Raw genomic sequence first — 20,529 nt, 5'->3', positions numbered from 1 at the left:
GACAGCAGGCTCCCGCCCTCTCTTCTGCGCCGGGCCGCTCGGCGCCATCTTTGAACTTGGCACGGGTGCCTCGCTTCCGTACTTCCCTCCCCACCCAGAGTTGCCGCGAAAGCCCCAGGCGTGCTCCCTCTGCGGTTGGAGAATCCAAAAACTGGCAATGATTGTCGCATCATAGGAAAAGAATAATTTATCTTTTCTTCACCGGTGTCGGAGCGTCCGCTCTGACAAACTGAAAAATGGCGCCGATAGCCTCACCGCCCCAGCCTTCCGCTCTGGAGGCGCGGGGGCGAAGGTCGCGGCGGACTGCGTCCGCGCGAGGCGGGGAGGTTGGGGGTGGGGTGGGGCCGGCGGAGCAGTCTCCATGGCAACCAGCGCGCAACCCTGGCAGCTCGGCCTGGCGGGAAGCGCGGGAGCTGAGGCGCTGGCGACAAGCGGGACTGCGAGCACCGAGGGCCCCGAGCGGCCCGGGCCGCTTCAGGACGAGACCCTGGGCGTGGCGTCCGTGCCCTCTCAGTGGAGGGGCGTCCAGGGCATCCGTGGGGAGACGGTGAGGGCGCGGGCGCGCCTCGGGGTGACGCGGCGGGAGGGCGAGGAACGTCGCGTGGCAGCCGGGCCGGGTTGTTTTCATATTTTAACCCACAGAAACTAACCCTTGGGGGTACTCACGTCTCAATTTCCCTGGTCTTTGAGTAGCAACCAAAAGGGTTTTTAAAGACTCTAAAGACTCCAGGTTTTGAAGGATTTTGTGTGAACTGCAGTTTTTAGGCATTTCAAACTAACTTTTACTTAAAAAAAAAAAAAAAAAAGACCAAACTGCATCTTAAGGTCGAGATACGTTTTCTAATACGTCGTTTAATCCAAAGCACACAAACGAGGTTGTCTGAAACGGGGGCAGGGCTTTTGGGTGCCAGGGCTCCTGGGGGGTCTGTCTGTGTGGACTTTGAGCACCGCTGTGTCCCTGGGGGTTCCTCAGTCATCAGTGGGTGAGCTCCCTCCTGAGCTTATACGGGGCGCTCGCCTGCAGGGGACAGAAGGTAAACAGTGCAGATAAGAAGTAAATACACAGTGTGTTAGAGGTGAATCGCTCCACGGATGAAAGAAAAAGGGTGAGGGATTAGAAAGATTGTGTTGGGGAGTGAAAGGGTTGTTTGCAGTGGTTCCAAATAGGAAAAGGAGTATGTCAAGGCTGTATATTGTCACCCTGCTTATTTAACTTCTATGCAGAGTACATCATGAGAAACGCTGGACTGGAAGAAGCACAAGCTGGAATCAAGATTGCCAGGAGAAATATCAATAACCTCAGATAAGCAGATGACACCACCCTTATGGCAGAACGTGAAGAGGAACTAAAAAGCCTCTTGATGAAGGTGAAAGAGGAGAGTGAAAAGGTTGGCTTAAAGCTCAACATTCAGAAAATGAAGATCATGGCATCTGGTCCCATCATTTCATGGGAAATAGATGGGGAAACAGTGGAAACAGTGTCAGACTTTATTTTTTTAGGCTCCAAAATCACTGCAGATGGTGACTGCAGCCATGAAATTAAAAGACGCTTACTCCTTGGAACGAAAGTTATGACCAACCTAGATAGCATATTCAAAAGCAGAGACATCACTTTGCCAACAAAGGTCCATCTAGTCAAGGCTATGGTTTTTCCAGTGGTCATGTATGGATGTGAGAGTTGGACCGTGAAGAAAGCTGAGCGCCGAAGAATTGATGGTTTTGAACTGTGGTGTTGGAGAAGACTCTTAAGAGTCCCTTGGACTGCAAGGAGATCCAACCAGTCCATTCTGAAGGAGATCAGCTCTGGGATTTCTTTGGAAGGAATGATGCTGAAGCTGAAACTCCAGTACTTTGGCCACCTCATGCGAAGAGTTGACTCACTGGAAAAGACTCTGATGCTGGGAGGGATTGGGGGCAGGAGGAGAAGGGGACGCCAGAGGATGAGATGGCTGGATGGCATCACTGACTCAATGGACGTGAGTCTGGGTGAACTCCGGGAGTTGGTGATGGACAGGGAGGCCTGGCGTGCTGCGATTCATGGGGTCGCAAAGAGTCGGACACGACTGAGCGACTAAACTGAACTGAACTGCACCCTTATTGAGAGGGTGATGTTCCAGCAAAGACTTGGAGCAGTGAGAGTTAGTCAAGGTTATTTGAGGTGGAACAGCCTGGGGAGCACCAAGGTCCTGCGGTTGAAGCAAAGCTGGTGTGTGTGAGGAGGCAGGTGGGGCTGGAAAGGAATGAGCAGGCAAGGATGGTCACAGGTGAGGTCGGAGAGGGTAAGGAGAGGCAGATCGAGTGAGGGCTTGCAGATCATTTTAAGGATGTTAGCTTTCCCTCAGTAAAAATGAGCATTGGAAGGGGGCTGCATTTTTCCCACAGAGGAAGCTGAGGCTTTGCTTTCCACACCGATGAGAGGTCCTACAGAAGATGATTTCCTCACCAACACCAGTACCGACCGGTGAGATTTCCATGAAGTCTTACCCTCTCTCCTTTTTTAAAATTTTATGTTTGAAAAAAAAAAACAAACTTTATGTTTGGCTGTACCACACAGCATATGGGATCACAACTTGAGCCCCCTACAGTAGAAGCTCGGAGTCTTATTAAAACACTGGAACACCAGGGAATCCTTAAAGTCGTAACTCTTGATTAACTCTTGAGGATGAAATGGTTGGATGGCATCACTGACTCAATGGACATGAGTTTGAGCAAGCTCAGGGAGTTGGTGATGGACAGGGAAGCCTGGCATGCTGCACTCCATGGGGTGGCAAAGAGTCGGACTCGACTGAGTGACTGAACTAAACTTGAGGACAAGTTTCTTGCCTCAGGCCAGCAGTCTGCAGGTCTCAAGCCAGATTTGATCTGGCTTCGGAGCACTTCCCACTTCACCATACTGGATAGAAAAGATTGTAGTTAAAAAGCAAAGGCAGGACTTCCCCAGTGCCCTAGTGGTTAAGACTCCTTGCTTCCAATGCAGGGGGCACGGTTTGACCCCTGGTCAGGGAAGTTCCACATGCTGTGTGGTATGGCAAAAAAAAAAAGCAAAGGCAATGGGTATTTTAGTTATTTCTGTTCATCTTTATTGAAGGTAAATGTGTAATTCAGATTCACTGGCTTTTAAAAATACTTGAAATAGCTCTTATTTGCCGAAGATTCAGATTTTAAAAGAGTTCATATTGGGAACCACTGACTCAGTCAAACGTACTTTTTTTTATTAAAACAATGAGATTGAGGCATATTTCCTTGTACCTATAATTTGAACCAGTAGGGCTCCAAGAACTGATTCTAATACTTGCGGTATAAAAGTTTTCATCTTAAGGGGTGCATTTGAATCAGTCTCTGCTGTTTTATTGAAGTGTGTGTGTGAAAGTCACTCAGTTGTGTCTGATTCTTTGTGACCCATGGACTATACAGTCCATGGAATTCCCCAGGCCAGAATACTGGAGTGGCTAGCCTTTCCCTTCTCCAGGGGATCTTCCCAACCCAGGGGTTGAACCCAGGTCTCCCACATTGCGGGCAGATTCTTTACCGGCTGAACCACAAGGGAAGCCCAAGAATACTGGAGGGGGTAGCCTATCCCTTCTCCAGGGATCTTCCTGACCCAGGAATTGACCTGGGGTCTCCTGCATTGCTAGCAGATTCTTCACCAACTGAGCTATCAGGGAAGTTTTATTGAAGGGGATTCTTAATTAAGTCCTAAGAGTATTGGGAGTTCCCTGGTGGTCCAGTAGTTAAGACTCTGCCTTTCCACTGCAGAGGATGCGGACTTGATCCCTGGTCAGGGAACTAATATTCTGCAACCTGCCTGGCATGGCCAGAATAAAGATTCTAAGACTGTTGAAGGGGTCCAAAGAAAGAGTTAATTTTCCAGATTAACTTGTTTCTCTTTATAAAAGTTTCTGTGTCCAAAATTTATTTGATTAATTATTTATTTTAAATATTTCTTAGTTTGGATATGCTGGGTCTTAGTTGTGGCACACCAGATGTTGTTTAGGCACATGCGAACTCTAGCTGTGGCTTGTGGAATCTAGTTCCCTGACCAGGGATTGAACCTGAGCACCCTGTACTGGGAGCTCGGAGGGAAGGACCACCAGGGAAGTCCTTGTATCCAAAATTTAGGAAAACATCTGGATAAGGAAAAACTGGAAATAAAAACCACCCCATAGTCTCATTTCCCGGCAGTTTGGTTTATACCTGCTCCCTCTCTGTTTTGTCTGTGTTCCTCCATTTTTTTTTTTACAAAAATGAAATCACACTGTGCATAGTATTTTGTAGACCCACTTTTTCACTCACGTACTATAACTTCATTTTATTTAGCCAGTCCCTTTTGATGGATTGTTTCCAATTTTTCTCTTATCAGAACCCTGTGATGAGTGTTTTAGCTAAATTAAAAAAAATTTTTAATTTATGTTTTAATTGAAGGTTAATTGCTTTACAGAATTTTGTTGTTTCCTGTCAGATATCTTTAAGAATCAGCCATAGGTACACCCATGTCCCCTTCCTCCTGAACCTCCCTCCCTCCTGAACCTCCCTCCCCTCCCATCTTCCTCCCCATCCTACCCTTCTAGATTATTATAGAGGCCCTTAGCTAAATTTTTATATGCAGCTTCTTAATTTTTTTTTGCAAGTTCTTTTGGAAAAGCCAAACGTGGTTCTTTGCTTGGCCCATGTAGTGATGCAGTACTGGAGTGCAATTTTATGTTCCGGTGATGGATTTTTGGTTGTTGTTGAAGTATTAGTGATCTTTGGCTTGATTTAACTTTTACTGCTTTATCTCTAAGAGGGACAGGGTCCTTGACTTTGGATTCAGACCTGGCTTTGAGTGCATGGGGACTCTTTGGGGACTTGGCCTTGGGCCAGTCAAGTAATCTGCAAAGTGGGTCTTGTTAGAATACTTATGTGGGATTAAATGAAACTGCTAATAAGAAAACAGTTTGAGACTGATGCCCAGTACTGTTCAGGTTTGGAGGGGCTCACGTCTAAGTGTTTGAGATGAAGGGCTCCTAATCGCTTTGATCCTGGTCTCTGGTTTTTCAAACTTGGCTGACACTGAAATGCCCTGGAGAGTCTTGAAAAATATGAATATCTGGTCCCTACTTCCAGGGATTCTGGTTTAATTGGTATGTGGTGTGACCTGGGAATCTGGTTTCATAAAAGCTCCTCAGGTTATTGTCATATGTGGCAAAACTTGAGAACCATTAATATAATCCACCCTCCTTTCCAACAGTGTTACCCTTTCTGAAGCCTATTTGAATCCTGTCAGAATGTAGAGTGGGGGACTTCCCTGGTGGTCCAGTGATTAAGACTCTGTTCTTCCAACACAAGGGGCACAGGTTCAATCTGTAGTCAGGGAACTAAGGCCCCAGATGCCGTAGGGTGAAAAAAAAAAAGGATATAGTGTGCATTCTTTTCTTGTGGTAAGATACAGACATGTACCCTTATCTTGTGGTAAGATGCATACACATTTTAACATACTAAAGTGTCCAGTTACAAAGGGTACATATTAAAGGATAAGATAGATACTCATTTTACCATATTAAAGTGTACAGTTCAGTGATGATAAATACCTTCACAACATGCAGCCATCACTACCATTTAGTTCTAGAACTTTATCAGCAGATGCATTCATTTTGGGCATTCAGGTCTCTCTCTGGACTGTGAGCTCCCAGAGGGCCGGGAGTGGGTCTTGTGTACTTTTGCATCTTCCAGAGGCCTCCGGGAAGTACTGAATGGAATCCTTTTCTTGCGTCCTGTCATCCACAGCCTGATTCTGCCGGATTTCTCCCCCCCTGCTTTGAGTTAAGCTTGCCTACCTGTCCTCTCCTTCCTCTCCCTGGCTCCGGGGCTGCTTCCTCGCCTTCGTGGGTTCTGTACCAGATGACACCCTCTGCTGGACGTGTTTGTTTTTAACCTGAGGTTTGGCCTCTCACAGGTTTTCAGGAATTAGATTTGTGGTTCTCAACCTTTTGGAGTTTGCTAATAGTTTTGATGCTAAACTTTTTTTTTTTTCAATTCACATGTGAAGACAACACCAGAGTAGCTGGCAGTAATTATAAGTCAAAGGTGTTGAGGCATAACAGGGCCTCCCAGCTTCGGTGAAAATGTTGATCATTGCCGTCTTCATTGGTTGACTCTCCACTCCAGGTCACCCTTTGAGTAACTGTTTGCTACCCTGCTATCCGGCCTTCCCTCGTAGCTCAGTTGGTAAAGAATCTGCCTGCAGTGCAGGAGACCTGGGTTCAATTCCTGGGTTGGGAAGATTCCCTGGAGGCGGAAATGGCAACCCACTCCAGTATTCTGGCTTGGAGAATCCCGTGGACAGAGGAGCCTGGCATGGGGTCGCACAGTTGGACACGACTTAGCAACTAAACCACCACCACCCTGATACACTTGAGGCAAGGTCAAGTAGAAGGAGGTCATACCCTGAAGCACTTTGATATTGGTTCTGGGTTCAGTTCCCCCCACACTCTTGGAGGTCTCATGTGAGTGAGACAGGAGACAACGTAAACGTCCATGTTGCATCACAAAATCCACTCTTTTTTTTTTTTTTTTTTTACTGTGCTGCGAGGCTTGCAGGGCCTTAGTTCCCTGACCAGGAATGGAACCCGGGCCCCCGCAGTGACGGCGCCAGGTCCTAACCACTGGACCACCAGGGAAGTCCCATCAGTTTTGTTTATTTATTAAACTTTGGCTGTGCTGGGTCTTGGTTGCTGCTCGTGGGCTTCTCTGGTCGAGGCGGGCAGGGGCCACTCTCTCGTTGTGAAGCATAGCCTTCTCATTGTGGTGGCATCATTGTGGAGCGTGGGTTCTAGGCTCATGGGCTTCAGTAGTTGCTGCACATGAGTTCAGTTGTTGTGGCGAGCTTAATTGCTGGAGGCAGGTGGAATCTTCCCCGGCCAGGGATTGAACCGGTGTTCCCTGCATTGCATGGTGGATTCTTAACCACTAGACCACCAGGGGATTCCCATCAACATTGTATCCGAGATATTCCCATGGTACAGTTTCTGCTAGTTAACATCAGAATGTCTCACAGCGCATCACATTTTGTTGGTGTGCTGATAAAGAGGTGCTGAATTAGGTCAGGAACCATCTCAGCTCCCATCACGCCCAAGTATCATCAGGTGTGTATACAGGGCTCAAAGGGAAGGACATGGAAGGGCTGGGAAGGGGGACTTCTGGGAGCCGTGTTCACACTGGCAGCATTTGTCAGCCCCTGGCGAGGAGCCCTGTCTCACCCTGTCCTCCCCAGCTGCCCTCCTGTGGGGCCAGCCCCCTTTCTTTGGGCTCTCTTAACACTCGCCTGGTGCTCAGGCCCAAACGGGGGAGAATGGGGGTCGGGGCCCTGTCGCTGTCCTGTAGGTGCAGGTGCCTGGTAAGCGGCCACACAAGGAGAGCCTCTCGTGGGTGACAGGAACTTCAGTCATATAGGAGCCCTCGTTTGGTAAAGGTTGGCCGTGTCCTCCAGAAAGGGAGGAGGTTGCGTCTCCTTCCCTGATGTGATGTCTGTCCCTCTGCCCAGCTAAATGGGGGACAAGGAACTGGAGACGGGTGGCAGGGTGGAGAGAAGTGGCAGCTGGGGAGCAGGCTGCCTCCTGCCAAGCCGCTCCCCACAGACACGCATGCGTCCTTTGATCATGGGACACCTTGGAAGGTGCCCCGCTGGAGAGGGCTTCGGTCAAGGGAGGGAGAGAGGGGTGTCCTGCTGCCGCAGGTGAGACCCAGGTCCTCAGATCAAGGCGGGGGTGGGGGGCAACGTGAGTGCTGTCTGCACCTTGAGGGCAGAGGTGATGGACTCTGAGCCCTGGGGTGTGGCCGAAGGAAGCATACAGATGGGATCTGAGTACCCGCCCTGTGGCATCACCTGGGGGCTTGTTAGCAAAGACCCCATCCTAGACCAGTGAATCAGAAGCTCTGTTGATGGGGAGGAGGCAGCAGGTTGTCCCTTAGCCAGCCTCCTGGTGGTTTGACCCTGCTCAGGGAGCCCACCCGTCTAGCGTGGTCTCTGAGGTCCTTTTCCACTGTGGGGTCAGGCGTGCAGCTCAGGTGTGTCGGGAGGGTGGAATGAGGGACCGTGTGCTCCGTGTTAGCTGGTGGTGGTCACTGCCCAGGCAGCGAGGGGCTCGACCTCCAGCCACGCGGCGTCCGGACCTCTGTCCCTTCTCGGTGTGGCTCTGTATGTCCTCAGTTTAGAACACGTCCCTTCAGCCTCTATTTTAACAGGTGTTACAAGGGGTGTGTCTCACAACTGATGTGTATACTTAATACAGTTTCCTCCTGAAGAGCTGTTCCTAAGTAATTGGTATGTTTTATAATCAATAGTCAAGGAGATCTGTTAATAGAAGGTGTATACATGTATTTAATTTCTTTTTATCTGGCTGTGCTGGGTCTTTGTGGCATGTGAACTCTTCACCGAGGCATGTGGGACCTAGTTCCCTGACCAGGGATTGAACCCTGGGCCACCTGCCTTGGGAGCACGGAGTCTTAGCCACTGGATCATCAGGAAGTCCCTAGGAGGTATATTTTTAATAAGAAAAGTGACTTCTACTCATGACCTTGAAGTTTTCCCCCTGCCTGTTGACACCACGTGAGTGGATTTCTCTGGCTGGACAGGGTTACTCCCTGTGGGTCATTTCCACCCACACCACACCAATTGGGTTCCTCCCAAGGAAGATGGGCTAGAGGAAGGGGACGGTCGTCAGGCAGACAGAGTGAGGAGTGGTTCTTTTGCCCAAGGATAAACAGCAGCTGCAGGTGGGTGAGTGCCTGGGCAGTGGTGCTGTGAGGAGAGCTGGCTGGTGACTGCGTTTCAATCTCCTTCTCCAGAAAAGTTGCCAGACGGCCAGCATTGCCACGGCTGAAGCGTCCGTGCAGGCCCGGAAGCATGTGGATGCTGAAGTGCAGACCGAGGCCCCCGAGCCGGTCAGCCTGCCGTCTGTGCCTCGGTACAACGGCCCCCAGCTCGCGGCCTTTCTCCGGAAAGTGGAGGCCATGGTTACCCGAGAGCTGAACAAGAATTGGCAGAGCCACGCGTTTGACGGCTTCGAGGTGAACTGGGCCGAGCAGCAGCAAACGGTAGGGATGGGCTGGTACGGGCCTGGGATGCTTTGGGTTGTGGCTTCAGCTCATCTTAAGTCCTTCTTTTGTGCCACCCAGTAACAGCGTGCATGCCAAGTCGCTTCAGTTGTGTCTGACTCTGCGAACCTATAGATGGTCTTGCCAGGCCCCTCTGTCCATGGGATTCTCCAGGCAAGAGTACTGGAGTCGGTGGCCCTGCCCTCTTCCGGGGATCTTCCCCACTCAGGGATCGAACCAGCCTCTCCTGCATTGGCAGGCAGGTTCTTCACCAGTAATGCCACCTGGGAAGTCCCGGCCCACCAAATAGGAGGAGCACCAGTAACAACCGTAACAGCATTCACCAAGCTCTTTTTTCCAGATATTAAGCTAAGAAGTCGCTGGGCCTTCCCTGCTACCCTTGGTGGTGCCTTGTTACTTCCATTCACTGCTCGTAGGCAGTAGAGGCTCGTAGGCAGGCAGTTTGAGGCTGGGTCTTATTTCCTTGATCACTCAGCTCTGATTCCCCAGGCACGCTCTGTGCCAACTCGTTGATCCTTCTGGACAGCTAGTTCTTTCCTGATCTCCATCTTAATATTTATTTTTTGTCCACGCTGAACAACCTGTAGAATCTTAGTTCCCTGACCAGGAGTCTAACTCAGGGCCCTTGGCAGCGAAAGCGCAGGACTGCCAGGGAATTCCTCCGATCTCCATTTTATAGCTGAGCTTCAGAGAGGCTAAGGGACTTGTCTGCAGTCACACAGCTGTAACTGGCTGAGCTGGAGTTTGAGTCCCAGTCTCTCTGGTTTCACTTTTGCGCTCTAGTGACTTCTGCATTGCCAAGCCTTTTCTGGTCTTGAGGCAGAGCTCAGAGCCCTGTAAACGCAAATGTCCAGTTGGAGTCATTGCTTTGAGATCAGGAAGCCTCTGAAGGAAGGCGGGCCCTTGACTTCTGCTCCACCCTGATGTTGCCTGTGGGCAGGCTGCTGACTGAGCAGTAAAGGCTTTTCTTATGCATTGTTTTCTTCCTCGAGAAATGGAGACGAGTAGTTCTGTATTCAGAGGTCATAGCCCTTCTCTCCCGCCCTTCCTCTTCTGTCTGTTTCTGGATATACAGCTGCCCTGTTCCCACCAAATCGTTGATAGGTTTGGGAGAGTGGATTTGTTTGAGAGAAATCCTCAAAATCCTTCTGAAAAACAGTTGCCAAGGCCACAGTAAGTATGGACTCGTCTTTATCTTTTTAAGTGGAGCACAAGAAGAAGGTCATGAACGTTAAAATCTGGGCTCAGCTGCCCCCTTTACAGTTGCGTTCAAAGAAGGAGAGCTGTTGGTTATTTTTTTTTTTTTTTATTTTTTGTATGTGTCTGAGTCTTAGTCGCAGCATGTGGGATCTAGTTCCCTGACCAGGGATCAAACCAGGACCCCCTGCATTGGGAGCACGAAGTCTTAGCCACTGGACCACCAGGGAAATCCCAAGGTTTTGTTCTTAATTGTTAAGGCTTTTCCACCTTTCTGTGCGTTGGTTTGGTCCACCTGTATATTACTTTCTCCCCCTTCAGAAAATACACATGGTGTGATGGTCCTCTTTGCAGAGCAGCAAAGGAGACGCAAACATAAAGGACAGACTTTTGGACACAGCGGGAGGAAAGAGAGGGTGGGATGATTTGGGAGAGTAACACTGAAACATTCACGTTACCATATGTAAAACAGCCAGCCAGTGGGAACCCAGAGGCGCTCTGTGACAACCTGGAGGGGTGAGGTGGGGAGGGAGGTTCAAGAGGGAGAGGACAGGGACTTCCGGTGGTCCAGTGGCTAAGACTCCGTGCTCCCAACGCAGGGTGCCAGGTTGCATCCCCGATCAGGGAACTAGATCCCACATACCACAGCTAAGATCTAATGTAGCTAAATAAATAAAAATAAAATTTAAAAAAAAAGAGAAGGGGGACGTATGTATGCCTGTGCCTGATTCATATTGGTACATGGCAGAAACCGTCACAATTTTGTAGTTATCCTCCGATTAAAAATAAATCTGCAAAACAGGAAAGATAAATACTCGTTTCTGATTACAAAAGCACTACACGTTCGTTTTAACAAACAGTCATTGCAAAAATATGGAACATGTACTGCGAGTGGGAACACTGGTTCAAAGGCCTTTCCCATTCGACACTGGCACACGGCGCTGCTGCTGCTACTGTTGCCATCAAGGGCGTCTTAGACGAAAGTGGAGACCACTGTACAGGCTGCGGCCTTCGCGCTCAGCAGAGCTTTCCCTGTCAGTTCCTGTAGGGGAGGCCCCCAGACACCCCAGAACCTGCGTGACGTGCCACTGAGCAGACAGGCAGCCTTCCTGGGGTCCCCGTTGGTGGACATCCCAGCACAGCGTCGCTTCTAGAAGCATATCTTCCGGAAGCAGTGGCAGGCGGGGGGTTAGGCAGCACCCCCTGGGTGGCGGTGGGGCGTGTGGGCCTCCGGCGACCCTGAAGTTGCTTTCCTTCTTGGGTGCTGGACAGAGGAGTAGCCCTTTCCGGTTTTGCAGCTGTGTGGCAGGGCTGAAGCGAGGCTGTCTCTCTCACTTTGGTTTTCTTTTGCGTGGATTTCTTGATTATTCCTCCCCAGTGGAATCACTACGTTGGCTGAGGCATCAGGCTGTTCTGTCTCTACTCCAGCTGTCAGGGTGTTGGCCTTGACATTTCCCTGCTGTCCTTGGCTGTCGTAGCCCCTGAAAGGCTGAGCCGCTGCTCTCAGTGGAGTACTGCGCCTTCACAACTGGAAAATCAGTGACGACTTGGCTGAACACTTCGGAATGAGAGATGGGGAGGAGGCCACCTGGGGGCATCCCCGGAACCTCTGACCCTTTGCCTTGTCCTGGCTGGCGCTTGTGTGCACGTGTGGCTCAGAGCGGGGGGCACTGTGGCCGGTCTTGGGTCTCTTCAGAAGCAAAGCCTGCTCTGTGTTGTCAGGCTGCTACATAGACTTCATCTGTGTCCTTTTTATTCATTTATTACCATTTTTATTTTATTCATTTATTTGGCCATGTGGTATAGCTTGTGGGATCTCAGTTCCCCAACCAGGAATTGAACCGGGGCCCCCAGCAATGGAAGCGTGGAGTCCTAAACACTGGAGCACCAAGGAATTCCCTATTATAATTTTTTTAAAAATGAAGTATAGTTAGGGATTTCCATGGTGGTCCACTGGTTAAGACTGTGTATCCACTGCAGGGGATGTGGGTTGGATTCCAGGTAGGGGAACTAAGATCCCACATGCCATTTGGTGTGGCCAAAAAAAAAATCAAAGTATAGTTAATGTTATATAGCTTCAGATGTACAGCGAAGTGATTCAAGTTTTCTGTGTGTGTGTGTGTGTGTGTGTGTGTGTGTGTGTGTGTGTGTGTGTGTAGTGAAAGTGTTAGTCGCTTAGTCATATCCGACTCTCTGTGACCCCATGGAGTGTAGCCTGCCAGGCTCCTCTGTCCATGGAATTCTCCAGGCAAGAATATTAGAGTGGGTAGCCATTCCCTTTTCCAGGGATCAAACCCAGGGTCTCCTGCCTTGTAGGCAGATTCTTTACCATATGAGCCACCAGGGAAGCCCATGTACATAAATATACTCAGTTTTATACATATATTCAGTTATATCTGTATAATATATATATAAATATACATGCTTTCTGTTTTCAGATCCCTTTCCATTATAGACTCTTGTCTTTTTAAACTGCTGCGTAATGTTTCCCCATACACTTGCATGGAGCCAGGTTTGTTGAGGGATGCTTCGCACGCAGGTGTATTTGAGCTGTGTGCTGTGTTGGGTCTTGGCAGACACCCACCAGTGAAGGCACAGAGCAGCCTATCTTTCTGTCCCTCTGCCTTCTCATCTTTAGATTTTAAAGGGTACTAATCGTTGCAGTTATAAATGCTGTTATGATACATAATGCTTACAGTTTATTTTTTAATACAAACTTTTATTGAATTCATAAAATGTGAATAAACAGGCACAGATCACAAGTGTTCAGGCCCATAATTTTCACACAGCGCAAACAGTCATGGAACCAGAATCCTGAGAGTTTTTCTCACGCCCCCTCTGCCTCCTGGCCCCACCACATGGCTTTGTTTTAAAAGGACAGATTTGTTGAGGACTTCCCTGGTGGGCCAGGGGTGAAGACACCATGCTTCCACTGCAGGGGGCACAGGCTCAGCCCCAGCTGGGAAACTAAGATCCGAGTGGCACAACCAAAAAATTAAAAGGAAAAAAACCCAACAAATTTATTGAGATGTGTTTACAACCCATATAATTCACCCATATAAATCATTTAAAGTGTGAAGTGGGTTTTAATATATTTCCAATAGGGGCTTCCCTGGTGGCTTAGATGGTAGAGTCTGCCTGCAATGTGGGAGACCTGGGTTCGATCCCTGGGATGGGAATATCCCCTGGAGGAGGGCATGGCAACCCACTCCAGTGTTCTTGCCTGGAGAACCCCTATGGACAGAGGAGCCTGGAGGGCTGCAATCCATGGGGTCACAAAGAGTCGGACATGACTAAGCGACAAAGCGCACAGCACCGAGATATGTAAGCTTTGCCATAATCCATTTTAGAATATTTTCATCACTTCCCCCCAAAAAATTCATATCCACTAGCAGCCACTCCCCATTTCCCTCACAGCTCCTGGCAGCTGCTCACCCCCTTTCCCTCTGTAGATTTGTCTCTTCTGGACATCTCACGTAATGGACTCATATAACATATGATTATATAACTGTGTCTGCTTAGCAGAGTGTTGTCAAGGGTCCTTGTGTCGTAGCGTCTTTTGGGATGTCATTCCTTTCCACGGCTGAATCGTTCCCCGTGGTGGGGATATACTATACTTGTCCATCAGTCGCTGGACGTTTTGGCTATCGTGAATGATGCTGTGACCACTTGTGTACAAGTGCTCGTGTCGGCGTGCTTGTTGCAGTTTTCTTGGGATGTCCCTCGGAGTAGAATTGCCGGTCCATGTGGTAACTCAGCATTTTGCAGAACTGCTGGGCTGTCTTCCACGATGCCTGCACATTCTGCATTCTCACCAGAGGCGCACAGTGCAGCTTCTGACAGAGCTCGGATTTTTTCCATTGGATGGTTTCTCTATTTGGGGTTATGAGGTCAAGAAGGGTGAGACTTTCCGCAGGAGTTTTGGCCTGTGGTGCGGATTAGCCCCTGGAAAGTGTACCAGACCCTCACCGTGGCCAGCAGTGCTGGCCTCCTCGTTAGCTGCTGCTGACAGCTGTGGGTGGAGCCACAGGGTGCCCGAGCTTTAAAAAAAGTGTGTGTTGAGATAAGAAGAGTTGGGAATAATACACAGAAGAACTGTACAAAAAAGATCTTCACGACCAAGACAATCAACGATGGTGTGATCATTGACCTAGAGCCAGATATCCTGGAATGTGAAGTCAAGTGGGCCTTAGAAAGCATCACTACAAACAAAGCTAGTGGAGGTGATGGAATTCCAGTTGAGCTATTTCAAATCCTGAAAGATGATGCTGTGAAAGTGCTGCACTCAATATGCCACCAAATTTGGAAAACTCAGCAGTGGCCACAGGACTGGAAAAGGTCAGTTTTCATTCCAATCCCAAAGAAAGGCAATGCCAAAGAATGCTCAAACTGCCGCACAGTTGCACTCATCTCACACGCTAGTAAAGTAATGCTCAAAATTCTCCAAGCCAGGCTTCAGCAATATGTGAACCGTGAACTTCCTGATGTTCAAACTGGTTTTAGAAAAGGCAGAGGAACCAGAGATCAAATTGCCAACATCCACTGGATCATGGAAAAAGCAAGAGAGTTCCAGAAAGCATCTATTTCTACTTTATTGACTATGCCAAAGCCTTTGACTGTGTGGATCACAATAAACTGTGGAAAATTCTGAGAGAGATGAGAATACCAGACCACCTGATCTGCCTCTTGAGAAATCTGTATGCAGGTCAGGAAGCAACAGTTAGAACTGGACATGGAACAACAGACTGGTTCCGAATAGGAAAAGGAGTACGTCAGGCTGTATATTGTCACCCTGCTTATTTAACTTATATGCAGAGTACATCATGAGAAACGCTGGACTGGAAGAAGCACAAGCTGGATTCAAGATTGCCGGGAGAAATATCAATAACCTCAGATATGCAGATGACACCACCCTTATGGCAGAAAGTGAAGAGGAACTAAAAAGCCTCTTGATGAAAGTGAAAGCGGAAAGTGAAAAAGCTGGCTTAAAACTCAACATTCAGAAAACGAAGATCATGGCATCTGGTCTCATCACTTCATGGGAAATAGATGGGGAAATAGTGGAAACAGTGTCAGACTTTATTTTTTGGGGCTCCAAAATCACTGCAGATGGTGACTGCAGCCATGACATTAAAAGACGCTTACTCCTTGGAACGAAAGTTATGACCAACCTAGATAGCATATTGAAAAGCAGAGACATCACTTTGCCAACAAAGGTTCGTCTAGTCAAGGCTATGGTTTTTCCAGTGGTCATGTATGGATGTGAGAGTTGGACTGTGAAGAAAGCCGAGCACTGAAGAATTGATGCTTTTCAACTGTGGTGTTGGAGAAGACTCTTGAGTCCCTTGGACTGCAAGGAGATCCAACCAGTCCATTCTGAAGGAGATCAGCCCTGGGATTTCTTTGGAAGGAATGATGCTAAAGCTGAAACTCCAGTACTTTGGCCACCTCATGCGAAGAGTTGACTCACTGGAAAAGACTCTGATGCTGGGAGGGATTGGGGGCAGGAGGAGAAGGGGACGCCAGAGGATGAGATGGCTGGATGGCATCACTGACTCGATGGACGTGAGTCTGGGTGAACTCCGGGAGTTGGTGATGGACAGGGAGGCCTGGCGTGCTGTGATTCATGTGGTCACAAAGAGTCGGACACGACTGAGCGACTGAACTGAACTGAACTGAGATACACCTAACGTGAAATGTACTCCCGTGACCATTTTTCACCTGTGCAGTTGTGGCATCCAGGATACTCGCATTGTCAGGCAGCCATCACCCCTGTGCCACTCCAGAAGCCAAGGCTTTGGAGATTTTGTGTGGAACAGACGTGAGTACAGGGTCCAGCTCTGACTTGGAGCCTGGTGTCCGTGTCAGTTTCCAAGGCTCTTCCTTCTGGAAGCATCCTGTTAGGGGAATGATGGGATGCAGGCTCCACACTGTCCCCGGGCTGGGCAGTGGACTTGAATCCTTACCGGAATCGGGAGCCCCACACCTGTGTCTGCTTTTTGCTACCCTGATGGGTGGCTTTGGGATTCGGAGTTGGGGATGGTTTGTCTCTTGCAGGTGACCTGCCTGCATACCCTGAGCTACCCCCCAGCCCAAGGACAGGGTCTCCACGTGACTGGTGTCTCCTGGAACTCCACTGGCTCTGTGGTGGCCTGCGCCTATGGCCGGTGAGTGGCAGCAGGGGTGTGTGTGGGGCGATAGGAGGCCCTGAGACCCTCATCTGAACCCATCTCCCCGTCTGCGCAGAGAGGGGTGGGCCCAGAGCTTGCCCTTCCTGGGAATCTTCTTCTCAAGGCTGCCCGAGCCTTGGGTTGGCAGGAAAAGACAAGGAAGGTTCTCCCAGTGCCCGCTATCAGCAGCAGGCTGTGAGCCCTGGGCCTGCCTCGTCTCTCCCAGCCTGCGTCAGACATGCGCAGCTTCCTCCCCCTGCTACATGTGGCCCCGTGCCTGGTTCCTGGAAACCCTTTTCTGGGGAAAGTCATGACCTTGGGGTGCCATATAGGCGCCTCTGGCACTTGGGTACCCAGCACAGTGTCTGTGTGTGATGGGAACAGAGACTCATCTGTGTTGGGGTGATTGTGAGGTGGGTCAGGCAGTAGGAGCAGGTGGGCTGGGGTGGTGCGGGTTGGGACGGAGCCCAGGCCTCGGGCTGAGCTCGTGCGGGTGTGTCCCCGCAGGCTGGATGACGGGGACTGGAGCACGCTGAGGTCCTTTGTGTGTGCCTGGAACTTGGACCGGCGAGGCCTGAGCCCCCAGCAGCCGTCGGCGGTGGTGGAGGTGCCCAGCGCCGCCATGTGCCTGGCCTTCCACCCCACGCGGCCGTCCCATGTGGCAGGTGAGCCTTCCAGCCTGTGTCTCTGCTCCGCATCCCGCAGCAGGTGGCCGAGGCCCAGCATTTGGCCCTCAGCCCCTGGTCACGGCCAGAAGCAGGGACCGCGGGGTGTCCTCAGCCCTGGGCTCGGGTCGGAGCACTGGGCATGGAGGAGGAGGCAGGTCCTCAGCTGAGTCTTGGGCAGTGCAGGCCACACGGAGGTTCAGCCTGGTCAGGACGTGAGGCTGGGCGAAGCAGGCAGTCTCAGGGCGCTGACCATAGTGATGTGCGTGCTGGGAAAGGGGGCAGGTGAAGCTGGAGGAACGGCGGGTGTGGGCAGGTTAGAGCAGCCTGGTGGTGGGGGAGCTTCCCGGGGTGGGCACCGCTGGATAGAGCGGGCGGCCTGGGGACCAGGACTCTTTTTGAGGAAGCAGCCCCACGTCCTAGTGCAGTGGGCGGGAGGGGGTGGAGGCCCATCCCCAAAGCGGGGCTGTTGGCTGTGGGCGGCTCCCCACACCCGCTTGGCCTCCAGGTGGACTCTACAGTGGCGAGGTGCTGGTGTGGGACATGAGCCGCCCCGAGGACCCACTGCTCTGGCGCACAGGCCTGACGGACGACACCCACACGGACCCCGTGTACCAGGTCAGGGCAGCGGCCCGCCGGGCGGGGCAGGAGGTAACCTCCTCCGGAGTGGGGCCTTGCCGTCCGGGCGTCTGCTCCACAGCGCAGAGCAGGGGAGGGGGTGCCCACTGGCCACCATCCAGGAGGAAGGTCACCAGGGAGTCAGCGCTTGGCCAGCTGCCTCTGGCATTCTTGGAGCTCCTGGGTCCGGAGTCACATTCACCCCTAGAGGGAGCCCCCTGGGCCACTGGCCGCCTCCATGGAGCCCCTGCTGTCCTGGTTTTCTGCTGGGACTTGGGGGCACCTCGGAACCCTCTGGGTCTGCCCCCTGATGAGTCAGGTGGCTCCCAAGCCTCTGCAAGAAGTCTCCCTTTTTTTTTTTTCCCTGGAAGAGAAGGGGAAGGTCGTGTGGAGGCTGACAGCTGGCCTTGCCGGGAGGTGGGGCAGGTATCCTCTTGTGACCTGGCTCCTCTCCTGGTCGCCCAGGTGGTCTGGCTCCCAGAGCCCCGGCACAGCCACCGCTTCCAGGTGCTGAGCGTGGCTGCTGACGGGAAGGTGCTGCTCTGGCAGGGGGTCGGAGCCGGCCGGCTGCAGCTGAGCGCGGGCTTCGCCCTGGCCGTGCAGCAGCTCCCCAGGAACACTAAGCTGAAGAAGGTACGAGGGGTGAGGCTGCCAGCCTGTACGTAGGTCCACAAGGCAGCGCTGGGCCATGGGACCCCCGAGCCAGTGCGCCTTGGGGGCAGGCGGGCAGGTGGGAGTCCCTGAGGGCTACAGCGGTCACGCACGTGCCCGGGGCTCCCTGGGGACACCGAGCAGACTCCCCCCAGCTCTGCCCTTCTGTTGTTTTCCTCCGCAGCCTTCCCGTGGGGAGGCTGAGGTGGGCGCCACAGCGGTGGCTTTCTCCAGCTTCGACCCCAGCCTTTTCGTGCTGGGCACAGAAGGCGGCTTCCCGCTCAAGTGCTCCCTGACGGCAGAGGAGGCCGCCGTCACACGGATGCCCAGCTCTGTGCCCCTGCGGGCCCCGGCGCAGTTCACCTTCGCCCCCCACGGCGGCCCCGTCTACTCTGTGAGCTGCTCCCCCTTCCACAGGTAGGGAGGGCCCACAGGGCGTCTGGCACAGGGAGGGCGCGGGAGTCCCACCAGGACCCACACAGAACTGCCTGAAGAACCTGCAGTCTGCCCTGGGCCTTCCCCACCGAGCTCCAGTACCCAGAGCTCCCGTGGTTGGCTCCAGGGAATTGGCTCCTTACTTTGGGGAGCCCACCAGCCCACGAGGAGTCCGGTGGAAAGGCCCCAGCCACACCTGGACCCCCAGCGCTCACCCCCCGCCTGCCGTGTGTCCCATCTAGGAATCTCTTCCTGAGCGCAGGGACAGACGGCCACGCCCACCTGTACTCCATGCTGCAGGCCCAGCCCCTGACCTCCCTGCAGCTCTCCCACAAGTACCTGTTTGCTGTGCGCTGGTCCCCGGTGCGCCCCCTGGTGTTTGCAGCTGCTTCTGGGGAAGGTAAGGCACGGGCCCCAGGCTTGGATCCACTGAAGGGGCATGAGCCCAGCGCATCCCTGCAACTGTGGGCTGGGGAGGCTGTGGGCAAGGGTGCCTTCCCTCACGTGGGATGGAGAGCTGCACTGAGTCACAGCCTTCTCACGTCTTCGGGAACCGAAGAGGCTCAGAGGCCGCAAGGCTCAGGGGCTGCGGCTCTGGGCCTGTCTCACCCCACGACTCTCCCTGAAGGTGACGTGCAGCTGTTTGATCTCCAGAAAAGCTCCCAGAAGCCCACAGTTTCAGTCAAGCAAACCGAGGACGAAAGCCCTGTCTACTGTCTTGAATTCAACTGCCAGCAGACTCAACTCCTGGCTGCTGGTGATGCCAAGGGCACAGTAAAGGTGTGGCAGCTGAGCAGTGAGTTCACTGAACAGGGAGCCCGGGAGACAGAGCTCCTGGACCAGCTGGCCTCGGAGGTGGCCAGCTGAGGTGGGGACGCTACCTCTGGGCTGTGTGTTTCTGATGGAAGCTGAATGAAGACGTGACAAGCTTTTGGGGGAGTCAAGTCATTTATTTGTCTTTTACATGAAAACAAAATTGAGGGAGGGTGAACAAGAGGGGAACTAGCTGGCTGCTCAGATTTTTCTGTAGTCGGAATGGGGCAGCCGGCCTTGAGACAGAAATTGGGTCCCCGCAGCAACGTGGCAATGGCGACTGGACCTAAAGCTGGTTACTGAAGCACCGTTTTCTACTAAATCTTAAACCAAGCTAAGCAAGTTAAGGTTACACTGGAAAGCAACACTGTCTGGAGTATTTTTCTTAAGAGCACAGAGAGGAGTTGACATGCAGCAAGGCGACGGTAGGGCAAGCAGCGTGGGCCAGGCTAACCTAGGAGCAGAGGATCAGTTCACGAAGAGCGAGCGGGTGAACTCGACGTAGTCAAAAGCAGTGGGGAGTTCGCGGCCCTTGCCGTCCACGTAGGGCTTCATGTGGGAGACGCAGTAGTCGGCTTGTTCCCGAGTCAGGTTCTGGAGGGAAAGGTGCACGTCAGCCGAGCCCTGACCAGCCACACCAACTGTGCTGTGGGGGCAGTGGGCCCGACTTCAGAAACATCCGTGCCCAAGCTTCTGGATCTCTGCCATTAACAGCCTTTGGCCTGGGCTGAGTTTCACTTGAAAATGGGTAAGAGGGTCTGCACAAAGCAGCTGAGGCTCAAGACTGGGTGGGGGCTGCGACTCTAGACAGCTCTGCCCCCAAGCTCAGGGCCAGCCTTGCCTGGGCTTTTGCCTTTCAAAGGACACACCCACCCCCGGCCCCAGAA

General features: G+C 51.9%; 2 protein-coding genes across 13 annotated transcripts in view; one reads left to right on the top strand and one right to left on the bottom strand.

The window, feature by feature from the left end:
• The first annotated feature begins 346 nt into the window (after positions 1–346).
• DYNC2I2 (dynein 2 intermediate chain 2) lies at positions 347–19,761 on the top strand. Of its 3 annotated transcripts, none has more exons than XM_019970967.2 (9): positions 347–547; positions 8,824–9,072; positions 16,348–16,457; positions 16,968–17,125; positions 17,634–17,743; positions 18,209–18,376; positions 18,579–18,811; positions 19,072–19,229; positions 19,458–19,761. In XM_019970967.2, exons 1-9 carry the CDS (start codon positions 362–364, stop codon positions 19,694–19,696), a joined length of 1,611 nt encoding a protein of 536 aa, XP_019826526.2. In that variant the 5' UTR covers positions 347–361; the 3' UTR covers positions 19,697–19,761. The 3 variants fall into 3 exon arrangements, with proteins under 3 accessions (XP_019826526.2, XP_070655469.1, XP_070655470.1); XM_070799368.1 differs by having other exon boundaries at positions 17,634–17,776; XM_070799369.1 differs by lacking the exon at positions 18,209–18,376.
• Positions 19,759–20,529, bottom strand: part of SPTAN1 (spectrin alpha, non-erythrocytic 1) — a 58,330-nt gene continuing 57,559 nt past the window's right edge. For all 10 annotated transcript variants that reach the window (XM_070799365.1, XM_070799363.1, XM_019970958.2 and 7 more), the window contains one exon: positions 19,759–20,236. In XM_070799365.1, the coding sequence (XP_070655466.1) occupies positions 20,111–20,236 (126 nt within the window). In that variant the 3' untranslated portion in view covers positions 19,759–20,110. The remainder of the gene's footprint in view (positions 20,237–20,529) is intronic.

Source organism: Bos indicus, chromosome 11 (assembly GCF_029378745.1).
Source record: "Bos indicus isolate NIAB-ARS_2022 breed Sahiwal x Tharparkar chromosome 11, NIAB-ARS_B.indTharparkar_mat_pri_1.0, whole genome shotgun sequence".
Classification (NCBI taxonomy): Eukaryota; Metazoa; Chordata; class Mammalia; order Artiodactyla; family Bovidae; genus Bos; species Bos indicus.
This window is presented reverse-complemented; position numbering and strand designations above follow the sequence as displayed.

Coding starts and splice junctions, on each gene's coding strand:
- DYNC2I2 (XM_070799368.1), top strand. CDS start 362: ATGGCAACCAGCGCGCAACCCTGGCAGCTCGGCCTGGCGGGAAGCGCG. Junction 548..8,823: donor AGGGCATCCGTGGGGAGACG/GTGAGGGCGCGG, acceptor CTCCTTCTCCAG/AAAAGTTGCCAGACGGCCAG. Junction 9,073..16,347: donor GGGCCGAGCAGCAGCAAACG/GTAGGGATGGGC, acceptor TGTCTCTTGCAG/GTGACCTGCCTGCATACCCT.